This window comes from Phallusia mammillata, chromosome 3, assembly GCF_965637545.1.
Source record: "Phallusia mammillata chromosome 3, kaPhaMamm4.hap1.1, whole genome shotgun sequence".
Lineage (NCBI taxonomy): Eukaryota > Metazoa > Chordata > Ascidiacea > Phlebobranchia > Ascidiidae > Phallusia > Phallusia mammillata.
This window is the reverse complement of record NC_137254.1, coordinates 21,394,881-21,409,271: the sequence shown is the minus strand read 5'-3', so window position 1 is coordinate 21,409,271 and position 14,391 is coordinate 21,394,881. Positions and strand designations below refer to the sequence as shown.

Here is a 14,391-nt window from a genome sequence, read left to right as displayed (position 1 = left end):
CCACACAAAAAAAAACCACTAAAAAGTAACATATCCCAGCTATCACATGTTTTTTTAAAATAGTTAAAAATATGTCATTCCATTTTTTGATGATGGACCCTTTTTCAAATTATGCCATTTCAACTGTCAAAGTTGCTATCTTTATTAGCATAGTGTTTTAAAACTGTGAACCAAAAAGCATTTAAGTTGTTAATAATGACTTTGGAAATAAATTCTTTTGGTTATGGTGCACAACCTGTCATTCAAGAAATTCAACAAGAATTACATCAGGAAATTAAACAAAGAGTTTAAAACTGTGGGGGTAAGTACACAAACAGTAAGTTGTAAGTCTAAACACATACAAAGTGTATAATTTTCAATTAAAATTTTGCCCTTGCATATACACTATAACACATATTTTCTACACTTATTTTATATTGGGTCCCATATCATCCATTGTCTTTTATAACCTTGGTTGTTTCTGCAAGCAAAAACTCATGGGTCCCCACACATGCAAAGTTGTAAATAATACATTTCAAGAGACAACCATGAGAAAGTCGGGTGTTGTAAGGTAAAACACAGTGACCGGTACTGTGCATAAATACATATGCTTTATGGAGTACAAACTATTTAAATTCAGTCAATTTATACATTTTTGAAGGTTTTCTATTTTATGGTCTATCTGAGAAAAAAAGTGTTAAATAGTGAGAAAAAAAGCTAAAACACAACAATCAGCTCCTATAACACAATAATACAGGGTCATGTAACAGCTACAGGGTTGAACACAAGAATCAACACCTATAAATGGTGCACTGTACAAGCTGTCCAAATTTCATTTAATTCAGACATAGTTTGAAAAATTGAACCATTTTGGGGGTCTAGTGGGGTAAATGTTGGGGCAACAGGGTAAAACACAACATTCTACACCTATAAATGCACACTCTACAAGCTGTCCAAATTTCATCCAATTCGGACAATGTTTAAAAAATTCACCCTTTTTAGGGGGCTAGAGGGGTAAATATTGGGGCTACAGGGTTAAACACAATGATTGACACCTATAAATGACAAATTCTACAAGCTGTCCAAATTTCATCTAATTCCGACACCATTTAAAAAACTCGCCCATTTTAGGGGTTAGTGGGGTAACTGATGGGGTTTAACACCCAAAAGTATAAAATATGAAATCACAACGACCCAGTTAACAGTCATGTAAAATTTTATCCAATTCTGACAATGTTTAAAATTTTGACCACTAGAGGTGTTATTAGCCACATTCATCAATGCTTCTGACGTCACTAGGGTGTTAACACCCCTCTAACTGTCAACTGCAAAAACATCCACCAAACAACCCACCAACACAAGTAACATATGTCTGGTTGGCTTTATAACATCACACAAAACTAACGTTTGTGGTGCGCACCAACAACATTTTACATTTGGGGGGCTAGCGGGGTAAATACTGGGGTTGTCATGACAAACGAAGCAGATGGCACATCTACATAACTATATCTACCATCTGTGAAAGTTTCATCCAAATCCATCAAACATTTCATGGCAAGAGGGTGGACAAACTTCAGGGAGGAAAGAAAAAAAAGAAAAAAAAAGAAAAAACAAACAAACAAATCGAGTAAAATCAAGATGTGTCCCCTTCAGGGAAGGGGACCCATAATTATTTTGTTGCCTAAAAATATTTGCCCATATTTTACACATATATGAAGGTTGCAAGTGCCCAAGTGCTGACCAGTTACTCTGCAATATTTTCATCCATATTGACTGGCGTTGAGAGTATGGTTGCCACTTTGGTGTCAAAACTTGAACAGAATGACATAGGAAAAGTAAACCTGGTACAAACACCTTTGCTATTTCATGTTCAATATTTTATGTTTTAAAAAAGGCCCAGTGAATCAGGTTGTGTATGTAATTTACTCAAAAGATACACATTTATTAACTACTCAGATTGAAAAGACTGTCTAGACCCGTTTAAGAAAAAAATTGGATTATCCAAGTTTACTACACTTCAATCCAGATTCAGACAATACTTTCCTACAAAACATAAACTATTTATTGCAAACTGCTTGTGAGTAACGAAAATGACACTAGTTGCCGTAAATTTTTTTTGTCATAAAACATTTTAGGATATTGAAGGCAAATCAGGTAAAAGGTGTTTTATAAAACCCAATGTAGAAAATAAAATTTTTCTGCAAACGCAAAACAAAAATTTAACTTATAACACAACTCATATGACCTATACCAAAAAAAAGTTATACAAAATCAATACTACACTTTCAGGATGTACATCTAGCCTTGCACTGTATTTTGGCTATCCTGGGATTTTTCAGATTGATTATTGCAAATGTACATGCTGTCTATTGTTGTCTAACAAACTGTTGCCCAGCTGAGGTGTCTGTGAGTAGGAATTTCGGAAATACAGTACAACAATTAGCCAAAACTAATTTCCCCAAAATCAATTTTTTTGTTACCCCTGGTCATTTAGCAAACTGAAAATTTGGTTTTATAAAAAAAAACACAACCAAATACTAAAAAAAACTGGAAAAATTAAACTTTGATTTTACAGCAAACAGCAAACATTGTAATGTGAGGACCATCACCTGCACAAGGGCAATACCTACCAACAAGTAAAACCAAATGAAATGCATCCCATTTAACACATGCAAAAATTCAATTGCTTTACATTTAGATGTACCGAATAACCAGGCAATGACACAGGGGCAAATTAACCCTGCAATTTGTTTAAGGCTACCAGAAAGTAACCACACTTCTATTGAAATGCAGGTAAACTGCTGAGTTATGCTTAAAATGTTTTTCAGATTTAGTATGGAATGCACAATAAGTGTTGTTGCAAAAGTATAATACCAAGCTTCTATGGCAACTGGTTCAAATTAGTAAATAAATTTTGAACTTTTTTTTAATACCTACACCCTAACTTTCTACTTTTACATTTTTATGTTCCACTGCTACTGTTTAATTAATACTGTTTAATATATAACTTATGCAACAATCCATTAGTGTTTTTTTACAAATTTGGCACTAAAAATTCCAGGGAACGCAAGCATTTCAAAAAGACAAACTCGAGGGTAACATACAACCTTCCCAAGAAACAGTAAGTTAGAAATTTAAAACAATTAAATTCACATTTCAATTGCATATTACTGTACCTTCACATTTAGTGGGCAAGTTAAACTATACAGCCCTGTTTAATAAAACTTTAAATACAAAAAAACTTTTCATAATAAAATTGGTTCTTAAAAAATAAATGCTTTTTAGGAAAATAGATGTCTGAAGCTGATGACAGAACTGATTATACTTCTGTGAATAAATCATTACCACTAATTTGGCTACATTATTCATAAATCCATTATTTTATGCCACTAAAATTGATCATGAAATGCAAAAAGCAAAGTTCAATAAACACAAACAATACAGAACACATGCAATTCAAATTACCACCATCATGCCAATAAAACTCATGCAAATACATTTGACTGATGTTTTGAGAGGTAAAAATTTGGTCGATAAAAAGCTGCAAATTAAAATTATATTTGATTTTTTTGTATTTGTATTTATTAATTTTGAAAACTTGTAATAAATTTAACACTTAATTGATAACAACAGTGGTAAAACAAAGGATTAAAGATACCATTATTACATCACAATACCATACTATACTCAGGAAAGTTGAAATAATCAATTGAAGCTGGTAATTATTACAAAAAAGTGAAGATGTGTGACTGTTGTAATGCAGATATGCAGGAAGCTAACAGGCCTGTTCAGCACAGTGGGTTTGTTAGAACAAAATTTCCAAAAGTGCACAAGTGGTTAGGGGTAAGTACTCATAAACACATTTTTCAAAAATTAATTTAAACATCATTGAAACAAGGTTTATTGTTTATTGTATTAGTCTTAAAATGTATAAATTTAACATTGTGTGTACAAACTAAGTTTAAAATATAATTTACCTGTTTTAAACTTCTAACAATCAACAGCCTTTCACATGCTATGCAAAAATTAGGGTTCAGTGATAATGTAAAAACTACAACAGGTAAATCTCAAAATTATATGCCGAAAACAACTGTTTTTTCTGTGAATCTTGGCCACTGGTGTTTTGGGATATGTGTACAAAAATTTTCTAAAAACTTCAAACAGCTTAAATTTACAAATTTCAAACAGCATAAAGACATGTAATGAAGAACACAAACAAACAATTCAAGATTAAGCTGCAATATTTTTTTCCAGATTACTCAAGTTGTACTAGGAGTTTGTTGTATTGTTTTCGGAATAGTACTAAACATCCTTGCTGGAATTTTTAGAGACTTATCTCATGTTTTTGCACATGTGTCAATGGGAATTTGGGCAGGTGCATTTGTAAGCATTTTGTTTTATTGTGAGTACCAATACAATTAAATTATAAAAAACTGGTTGTCTTGTCATAAAGATTGTGTTTGGAGGCAGTTTTGGAATTGGTGTAGGATTGAAGCCATCTAAATGTCGGGTGAGTTTGATTTTTTTGTCTTAATATCATACACATTAGAATTAACATAGATAGGCAGTGGTTTGTCAAATGTGTATACCTAAAACTTCTTCAGAATGTAAAACATATTAATAAACAAATAAAATGCAAGATTAATGACTGCAAAGATTCAAAATATCAAAATTGAAGAAAACCCCCCACTAAATTATGACCACGAGTGACTGCAATTTTTACATTATTACAGATAAACACTTCCATGGTACTACACATTTTTTCTGCATTGCTAGCAGCTGTTATGTTTAGCACAGAAATTCCTGCAGCTATTATTTCCTCAATAAACACAAGCTACTATTATAGCTACTCTTACTACAATGGTGAATTCACAGAATATTCCCCATTCTATTACAATGAATCAAACCAGGTAGGATTTCATAAAAATATAATATGCTATGACTTTTTGTGGTGTTCAATAGAGTTAGACCAATATGGGTTTTTTAAAGGCTGATCCTGATACCAATTATCAACATTAAAGTAGGCCGATAATGATATTTAAAGCCAATATTTTATTTGCATTATAGCGCTAAAGTTGTACTATGTAGATTGCAAAAAACTCTAATGTTGTTAAAAATGGGAATGCTGGGTTATTGTGCAACAAAGTAAAAAAAAAATAGTTCAAAGGTTGTGGTTTGCTATTTGTGTAAATCAGTGGTTCTTAACCTTTTTGGTATAGTTTCCCACTAAATCAATCACCAAGCTCGAATTCCCCCCTCTGTTGTTTTTTATTGATGTTTTGTGTCCTACAACAGAAAATGTATTCTTCGATTGAAATAATTTTGTGATACTAAGTGAAATTGGTCTTTAATATTGTTGTGGTAATACTTTTGTAAAGAAAATTATGTTTAAACGACTCAAGGCCGATCTGACCCATGGACCGGAGTTTGGTGACCCCTGATTTGCACAATTTCCCTCTGCATACACTAAATTTTCCACCTGTTAAGAACCACTGGTGTAAATGAACATAACCATGTAAAAACTGAATTAACAAAAGCCACATCAGATCAGCATTAGTTTGGAACAAATGTGTCGCACCATATGCATAGTTGTACCAAATTACGTTAAATGATAATCAACCATTACCCTAACACAATAGTTAACTTTAGTGGTGAAAGTGACACACAGCTTACCTTTATTTTCAGAATGCCCAAATCACCTTCCACAGTTTATTGGTGATTGTTGCATTTACAGAAATGGTAATTGCTATCATTCAAGCAGCATATTGTTGTGCTGATGTTTGTTGTGGAGTGCAACTACCTATGGTAAAAATGGTCACTTTGGTTTAATCACAATGCCAAAACATGCTCCAAATGTTTTTTTGTTTTATTTTAGCAGAATCAATTTCAAACTGTTCAAGTATTAAACAGACAGATGCAAGTGGTACCAAATATGCCTACTCAGCAATTTGTACAAGGTAATCATATTAAAAAAATCCGAAGCAGGCCTTTGGTTTAATTTTTAATATTTCACTGAGGCCCATTTTAACAGCACAGTGCGACACAGATCCTATTACTCAGAATGTAATGGGACAAGTTCAACAAAACTTACCTCAAGGAGGGTTTACTGTTGTTCAACCAGGCAATATGGTAAGTTCACTTTTAACTTAGCTTTCCACATTCTGTTACTCATACTACAGTACTGATAAATTAGGCATCTGGCACATGAAAATACAGTTATGAAGTGTCGTTGAACCTTACATGTCTAGGTACGAAAACTTTATTACAAAATGTGATATTGCTGTTAATATGCATTGTACATTATTAACAAAAATGGCAGTGAAAAAGCCCATTATCTTTATGTAAAATTTTATTACATTGTTTTAACACACTCTAAATTACATTTATAAATTGTCTTTCTGCACTTGCTTAGATTTCCCATAACAATCCATATCCAGTACAACAGATGCCATTGCAACCACCTCCAATATACACAGTAAGTATGTTAACCAATCTTATTTGACCTTTACCTTAACCAGTTAATACTTCAATTGCAATTTCCATTTGCAAAAACAGATTACCCATCATATTTGCATTGTGCAAAATAATTAATTCTGCAAATATATTTTAAACAAACATTTTAATTTAATCATAGTTTAAAAATTGATTTTGGGTAAATTTAATAATGCAACACTGCTTTGAATTGCAGGAAAAGTAGAAAAATGAAAAGAATAAATGTGATATGAATTTGTGTTTATTTGTTGACTCAAATGTGGACACAGCAACACATAAAAAATTATGGTGTACATCAAAGGCAAAATATATCGCCTACAAATAAAACAGGATAAAAGTAACATATTGAAATGTAAATTTTTAAACAAGAAACTATTTTGATACAAAACTTTTTGAGTTATTTAATGGTTTGTTTACAAGTAGATTTAATGATAGTGACAGTTTATTTGATAATTTCCCTGAAAGATTTACAAAGCAATAGCAAAAATATCCAAAACATAAAACACAAACGTTTTACTAGTTTTGCTTCACTGGTCATGGAACTGCTCCACCTAACTGCAATTTTCTTTGAACAATTCAAAATTTTACTTGAGTATGTTCATAAAATTTTTGGTTCAAACATTTTTTGTTGATTGTTGGAACATTTGCACTAAAATATTTTTTGTCTACACAAGCTCTGGCAGTTATGGATTAAAGAAGTATTCTTTGCTTAAATTTTTTTATATACATTGCCACTCCAACTCGACAATATGCCACCAAAAGGACCCATAAACAATTTTTCTACATTCTTAGTTTGTGATATTTGATATAAAAGTGGCGATGAGAATAAATCCTACATTCTTTACAATCTGGTAAAAGTTTGCCTCCTAAAACTAAGAAAACCATTTGAAAATAGTTCATTGTGCACCACGGTAAATTATTATGTGTTTACGGCTTTATGCCATCATTGCTAGTGCATACAGTCAGGGGAATGCCTAAAAACCATCTGTAGGAAAGGCCGCGAATTTCGCCGCGCGAAATACACTGTATTTTAACAAAACACTATTCACCAAATTTCTAGTAATATTTATTTTCTAAAAGCATGTAAGCCTAAACATAATGCGCACAATCTTGCGACTTAATTAAAACAGGGTACAGATTATTTATATGTTGTTTTGAATCACCCACGCTTAAAAGTTCTTTACAAACAAATCTTCTCGGGAAACCCCCTACTAAGAAAACTGTTCAAAATAGCCACTTGAGGACGAAAGACTCACTCGTGTGTTTGGGTAAACGGCCGAATGGTCCAGGGCGCCTGATCTACACGAAGAAATTAAAAAAAACTTGGTGCCTTGTGTTCGAACTACAAGTGCGCATGTTTTAATTGCTTTTGCAAGCTTAGGGTTACCAAATGTAGCGAGGTGTTTATTCGAGGTAAAAACAAAATGACACAATGTACTACAAATACGCCATATGAAACGAGAGGAAAGAAAAAAGGCAATCGTTCCGATTCGGTGTAGGCATGCAACCAAACGGGCTGTCGACAGAGTTTTGTGTGCCATCACCCATCAGTGCATTAACTATTTACCGACAAAAAAAAATCTTTATTAATTGCATCCACGTGGATACATGTTGTGTAGACTACCTATCCTCGGTAGATGCAAGCTATAGATGACAAAATTTAATAATGGTGCTTTTGTTGTCCATGTTTCCCAGAGCTTTAGCAGGCTAAAAATACAATAAAAATAGTTATTTAAACATAGTCATTGGAGAAACGCATAGTTGAAATAAAACTTAAGTAAGTAATTTTACTTACGGAGCCAAGTGTTGCAACAGTTGTTTCCCTCAGCCACTTTGGTGTTCCATAAACCAGCGGCAACGGAGAAGAACGCCGCAATCCACACGAAACCAAAACTATAGCCAAATACGACACCCGAAGCTATAACCTCTTGGGCAAGAAACGTTCCGCCGGCAATAACGCAAAGAAAACCTGCAACAAAAAGAGCAATATGTTTGTCAAATTAGCAAGTTGCTTATTTTCAAAAAACATGTATTTGCAATATTATTAACCGTAACTCATATGGAAACCGGGGGTACGATAAGTAACTTAATTAGTAAAGAAAAACGTGTTCCATATTGAGCGAGATGGATTAATTTGCTTGTACTGTACCACTGAGTTCTTCAAGCTTTATTTTATCGGAGCCTGTAACTCTGTTTCTTTTGGTTATGTTTGCTGCCACGATAACAAGAGATGTATTTTTTGATAAAAAATAAAATGAGACAATATGCGACCAATGTGAACACCCACCAAAGTAAGGCCCAAAAAGGATACAAATTTACAAATTTGAAGATGTGGTAACGAACTAGCACATACTCTTAAACAAAGGTGCACAACGTTTTCGCTTTGACGGCCATGTCACCAACGACCACCAACTGTCTTCTTTTTTGTTTCAAAATTACAGATATAAAGAAATAGGTTTATCTCATATATATGCTGTCCAATGGAGCGTGCATGCCCAGATTAGTTTCTAACTGGATACACAGATTAATCTGAACAGTCCGAAGAACAATCTTAACTGTTTATGACGTCATCATATATATTGTGGCGTTTGTGGTGCCTGTTCATTCCCATTGTTTGAACACAATAGGCGTACAAAAAGTCTGGCGCATATTGCTACGAGGCTTGAAATACTCTTTCTAGCCCTACAAATCTATTTAGAACAGTTTTAACGTCACTGCAGTCAATACACATATTTTAGTATACGTGTGCACGGTCGCATTACCTCGTCACTGCAGCCGCAGTTTGTACACCACCTACTGTAAGATATTATTCCAGAACCATAACATTGTAGTTATGTCCAGGGAGTCGAACCGCTTGTCATATGGGTTCATGTTCGGTTCGGGTTCACTTGGTTTTGTTTTTAAGGGTTCGGGTTCGGTCCCGGTTTTTAAAAATGTATATTTTCGGGTTCGGGTTTTGTTCCGGTTTGGTTTTTAAACCGGTTCAATTTGTATCTGTTTTAATGTAATTCTTTCCATCATGTAGCCTACCTGAGAATCAAACTCCAAAAGAATTTTGCCCGTGCACTATATTTTTGACACACCCTATAAGTGTTATCTCGTGTATTCTTCAGTGCGCTGTTTTGAAAAAATCAGAAAATATAAAGAGACTGCATTTTTTACTGGTTCCGTTCGGGTTCGGGTTCAACGCCAAACAAAATATGGGGTTCAACTCCGGTTCGGGTTTTTAGAAAATCGTAATTAGCGGTTTGGGTTCGGTTCGGGTTTAATGAAATTAACCGCTCAAACCGGTTCGCGGGTTCGGGTTCAGTTCCGGTTCGACTCCCTGGTTATGTCTGTCCTAATAACCCACTTTAAAACCATCAAACCTAATAAAGTTTTAACAACTCACCTGCTACAAAGTGAAAGATTGTCGAGACGAGAAGAAATATATGTGTCTGATTAAAGGACTTCTTGACCGCTGTAATCCACAGAGCAAGACCAGTAATGCTACATGCCAAGGCGATGCATAAAAGCACCAATGCCAGAATCGTTCGCCAATTGTAATCTGTTTGTAAAACAATAATTTTTAAACCCATTTTTTGGAATATTTATTTGATACTGCTGTGTTCCCAAATGTTTGTCCCAGTATAGAAATGTGTTAGGCAATCCACTGGTTTTCCAAAACTTTACATACGCTTGGCCGAGCAAGAGTCTTCGCGCGGACAACAACCAAAGTTGATTCAACTAAGCATTATATTTTGCCTGGTAATCAAGCTTGTGTTAATTGTCAAAAAAAGAGTATATGACTTCGCGTGATGACACATGCGGTTTCGGTCAACCTAATTTAGCCGATTCGGTACATCACTACTACAATAGCTAAAGTATTCCACCACTGGTTTAAAACGAGGCAAATTGAGATAAATGTTCTTAAAAAACGCAGAATAATAAGTTAATGACAAAGCGTTATTTTTGTACACCTTTTTGTTCAATTCTGATAAACTTACTACTGATAGTCGTGCAGTTTCCGCTTTGACACTTGATAATGAGACCACGAGAAGTGTTAGGAGTTTCATCCAAAAACCATGCAGGGGATGCTAAAGCTACGATCACGGATATAGTTGACATAAGGCACAAAAGACATGAGATTACATGATTCCGTTCCAACATTGCTATAATGTTATTTGGGTCAAATTTTGACAAACGAGTATCGAAACAACGCAAGTACAATTCTATGTTCCTGTATTGGAAATACGGTTAGAATATACGCATGTATAGGCTATAAGTTAAGAAGACAATATGCTAAACAAATTCCTCGGGGTTGATAAACGTCTGCATTATCGTCATTAAATTAAAAAGCAAAGTAACGTTTATTTCGGTTTTCTTCAACCTGGAACAACTAAACCATACCGACATCAGTTTTGTGGTTACAAACACTCAAATTTTTCGACAAAAAAATTTGTTCACTGAAAAAACTCATGCACAATGCAAGTGCGCTTCAGTACAAGTGACGTCACACAAATCATTTCCGCTCGTTACTGTACAACGAAATCCCCAAACAAGTGCCAAAACGTGCGTCACATGCTTACACGTGACGCCAAGGCCGTCACTGATTGGTGAATGGCTTGCAAAGCAAAGTGACGGGCGTCCACAATTTTTGGTGCTAACTTTAAAATAAAAAGGGTTTGCAAAATATAGTTTAGCTTTAGAAATACTTTTTGTTAAGAACCTGTTCAGTGGTATAAAAGTTCGATGAATCGACTAAAAGTCGGAAACCATTAGAGTGCTTTCTTGATAATTAATTAGTCCCGAAACCCCTAAATCCTCGAAAATATGTTACATTTATTAACCTTTATTCATTCAAAATACGATGGATAGTCAAGCCTGTAGGTACTGAGATCATCAGAAATTTCGTGAGAAGCAGCGACTATTTTTCGCTATAATTTTAGCTCAACCCAAATCATCGAAACTGCAGAGTTTCGAAAATAGTATGATCAAAACCAGTGGTTCTCAAACTCGGTTTTGGGGGCCGCATGCGGCTCCCAACTACTTATTTTGCGGCTCGCACCAGACCTCAGAAAACCATCAAACATTGCTATTTTAGCTACCAAAGTAATAATCTTTAGTGATTTTCTCAAGGTTTCGTTGTTTTGCGGCTCCCTACACACTTAAAAAATACCATTTGGCCCCGACAATAAAAAAGTTTGAGAACCACTGATCAAGACGGTCGTTAAGGGTTACGTCAGTGCAATCGCATGCCAAAGTGCAAACATCACGTGCATTCGCGTCTGGTCTGGATACGAATAGCGTGGAAACTTGAAAGGAGCCTAGGAACTTTTGTTAAACTTTTCCAAAGATGATCTGTATAATTCAAAAGACTTTAAGTTATTCAAGTTTTTTTAGGTATTTGCTTTAAATTTGACCGCAAGTGTGAAGGGTGGCACTAAATACCGCATGTGACCGCATGTGGCCGCATGTGACCGCATGTGATTCCTCTTAAAATACACCATGTTATGTGAAATGTAAGAATTCCAGCCCCATTAGGGGTAAAATAGACCAGATTCTAGATTGATTTTAATTTCAAACCTTCACCCAACCCTAATAGCTCTAACCGTCAGCGCTTTCAAAAGTCCGCAAAATTATTTTTTGGTAAAAGCATATTTAAGTCCTTCACAGATTCCTGCCGTGTGATAACATGCGGTCACATGCGGTATACAATGCGGTCACATGCGGCCACATGCGGTATTTAGTACCACCGCAAGTGTGAAGTGTCATTTATAGGTTGAACGACTTCATGGTATCACGGCAACGCCAGGCTGAAATGTTGTAAGCTTGTGATACCGCTTGTTGTTGAACATCTATTGATAAAATATTGTTGTCAAAGTGTTAATATTCATTTAATGTAATAAATTAACCAAACCAGAACAATGGGCTTAACCCAAATAAACTGTTAGAAACAATGTGCAGAGTGCAGTGTAGAAATAGCTGGGCAATTAAAATGTTGTTGGTTTGAATATTTTAGCATGTCATAACAATGTAAGACTAGTTGCCAGTGCTACGCCGTTAAAACAATAGTCACAATTTTGTCTGAAACTGCATTTTTTCTATTTGCTCAATTCATGTGACCATATGTATGTGTATTTTTTAGGGGTGGTATTCATGGATATTATTGTTTTGTTAGTAGGTGGTAGTTACCTTCTTGCATTGACCTTTTGTTTAATTGCACTTTTTACTCCAGGGTGGTTTTGGATTGGTGGTGATGCTCACTTTGGATTGATCCAAATGTGTTTATTAGGGAAATGCATTACTAAAACAGGTAAATTTTATTAAGTTACTTTCACTTTGCACTAATAATCTGTGGCAATAAATGTTTTTTTAAATTCAAATGTTGTTTTTCCAAACACTTTTACGGTGTTGCGAAACTGTCTGTGTACATGTAACCCAATTAGCCAAGTCATGTCTTTTTGAAAACAAATACATTTTGTTAGATTGGTCATCATATGAGATTGGTGTTCTATCACTGATGTGTGTTGCTGTTGCATTGATGGTATTATCTATGGGCCTTTTCATCAATGGTGTTATAAAGAAAAGTGTTCAATCCATTGATTTATCAGGAGTCTTTATTATTATTTCAGGTCAGTGGAAATTCAACACAAAACATTTTTAGCTCTCTAATTATTTAAAAAAATTATTTCCCCAAACACATGCTGGTGTTATAAATGACTTTTGATAGATACCAAATTTAGCATTATTCTTGAAAAAAAAAACGATTCCATCATGCTATTGTTTGTATAAATTAAGTGTTAGTGATTAGGTTCAAAAAAATTGTGAAATTTAAATATGGATGTGTCCAAAACAGAAAAAAAATATTCTCAAAGGATGTAACCTATTTGACTAAAATAGATTTAACCTACTTCAAGATTTTTTTCACAGGATGTCTGTGTGTGCTGGCAGCCATCATCTTTATAGTTTATTTACAAACTCTTGCACACCAAAAATCTTACGGGTACAGCTTTGGTTTTTGCTGGGCAGCTGATGCAATGACACTTATGACAAGATATGGTTTAAATTCAAATCGATGGCACAGTTCCAACCCATTTCAACCACTAAATTAATGAACTTCTAAACACAAATTAATTTATTTTAACTCTTATTATCTATTTGCATGGTGTGCAATTGTGATGCTGCTGTTAAAGAAATTTCACTTTATTTTGGCCGTGTATATATCATGTTACCTTGTCAGTATTTAACGTGACTTTTCAAAGAATTGCAATTTGTATTTTCAATTGTATGTTACTGCTAAGCCATTGTGATGCCTAGTATTGAAATTATGTTGTTTTGCATAGTACAGTGGTTCTTAACCTTTTTGGGATAGTTTCCCACTAAAGTCGATCACCAAGTTCGAATTTCCCCCTCTGTTTTTTTTTCATAGAGATGTTTTGTGGTCGACTTAAACAAAAAAAATTATTTGATTGAAATACTTTTGTGAAGCGATTTGGTCGGGACCATATAGGCTTAGTGCAATGTTATTTAGTTTGAATAGCGCTAGAGTAAAAGTGTGTGAGATATTGAAATGTCCTCTCTGTTGCATTACTCATTTATTTGATCACAATCAATAAAGGGAAGGCATTTATTCGCGCACAATAACAAAAGCATTGATGTTTTAGACATGTCTGTGATGTAACAAATGGCCTTCTAACATTAGGTGAAATTAATCTTACATGATGTTGCGAAAAAATGTAGTAAATTAACTTTTAACAGTTAATTTAAGGCCGGATTCGACCGGAGGGCCGGAGTGTGGTTACTCCAGACTTACAAAATTTCCTTGTGAATACAACAAATTTCCCACCGGTTAAGAACCACCGGTATAGTACATTATATCTTCCAATGTTTTATATTTTCTTCCCGAAACAGTTGTTTTGTATAGTGCCAGTCAATTCT

At 34.4% G+C, this 14,391-nt stretch overlaps 1 protein-coding gene across 2 annotated transcripts; it reads left to right on the top strand.

Annotated features, from left to right (window-relative positions):
- Positions 1–12,195: 12,195 nt before the first annotated feature.
- Positions 12,196–14,102, top strand: LOC145219119 (uncharacterized). Of its 2 annotated transcripts, XM_080086502.1 has the most exons (4): positions 12,196–12,276; positions 12,689–12,766; positions 12,939–13,085; positions 13,384–14,102. In XM_080086502.1, exons 2-4 carry the CDS (start codon positions 12,733–12,735, stop codon positions 13,563–13,565), a joined length of 363 nt encoding a protein of 120 aa, XP_079942628.1. In that variant the 5' UTR covers positions 12,196–12,276; positions 12,689–12,732; the 3' UTR covers positions 13,566–14,102. The 2 variants fall into 2 exon arrangements, with proteins under 2 accessions (XP_079942628.1, XP_079942626.1); XM_080086500.1 differs by lacking the exon at positions 12,196–12,276 and having other exon boundaries at positions 12,331–12,766.
- Positions 14,103–14,391: the final 289 nt, after the last annotated feature.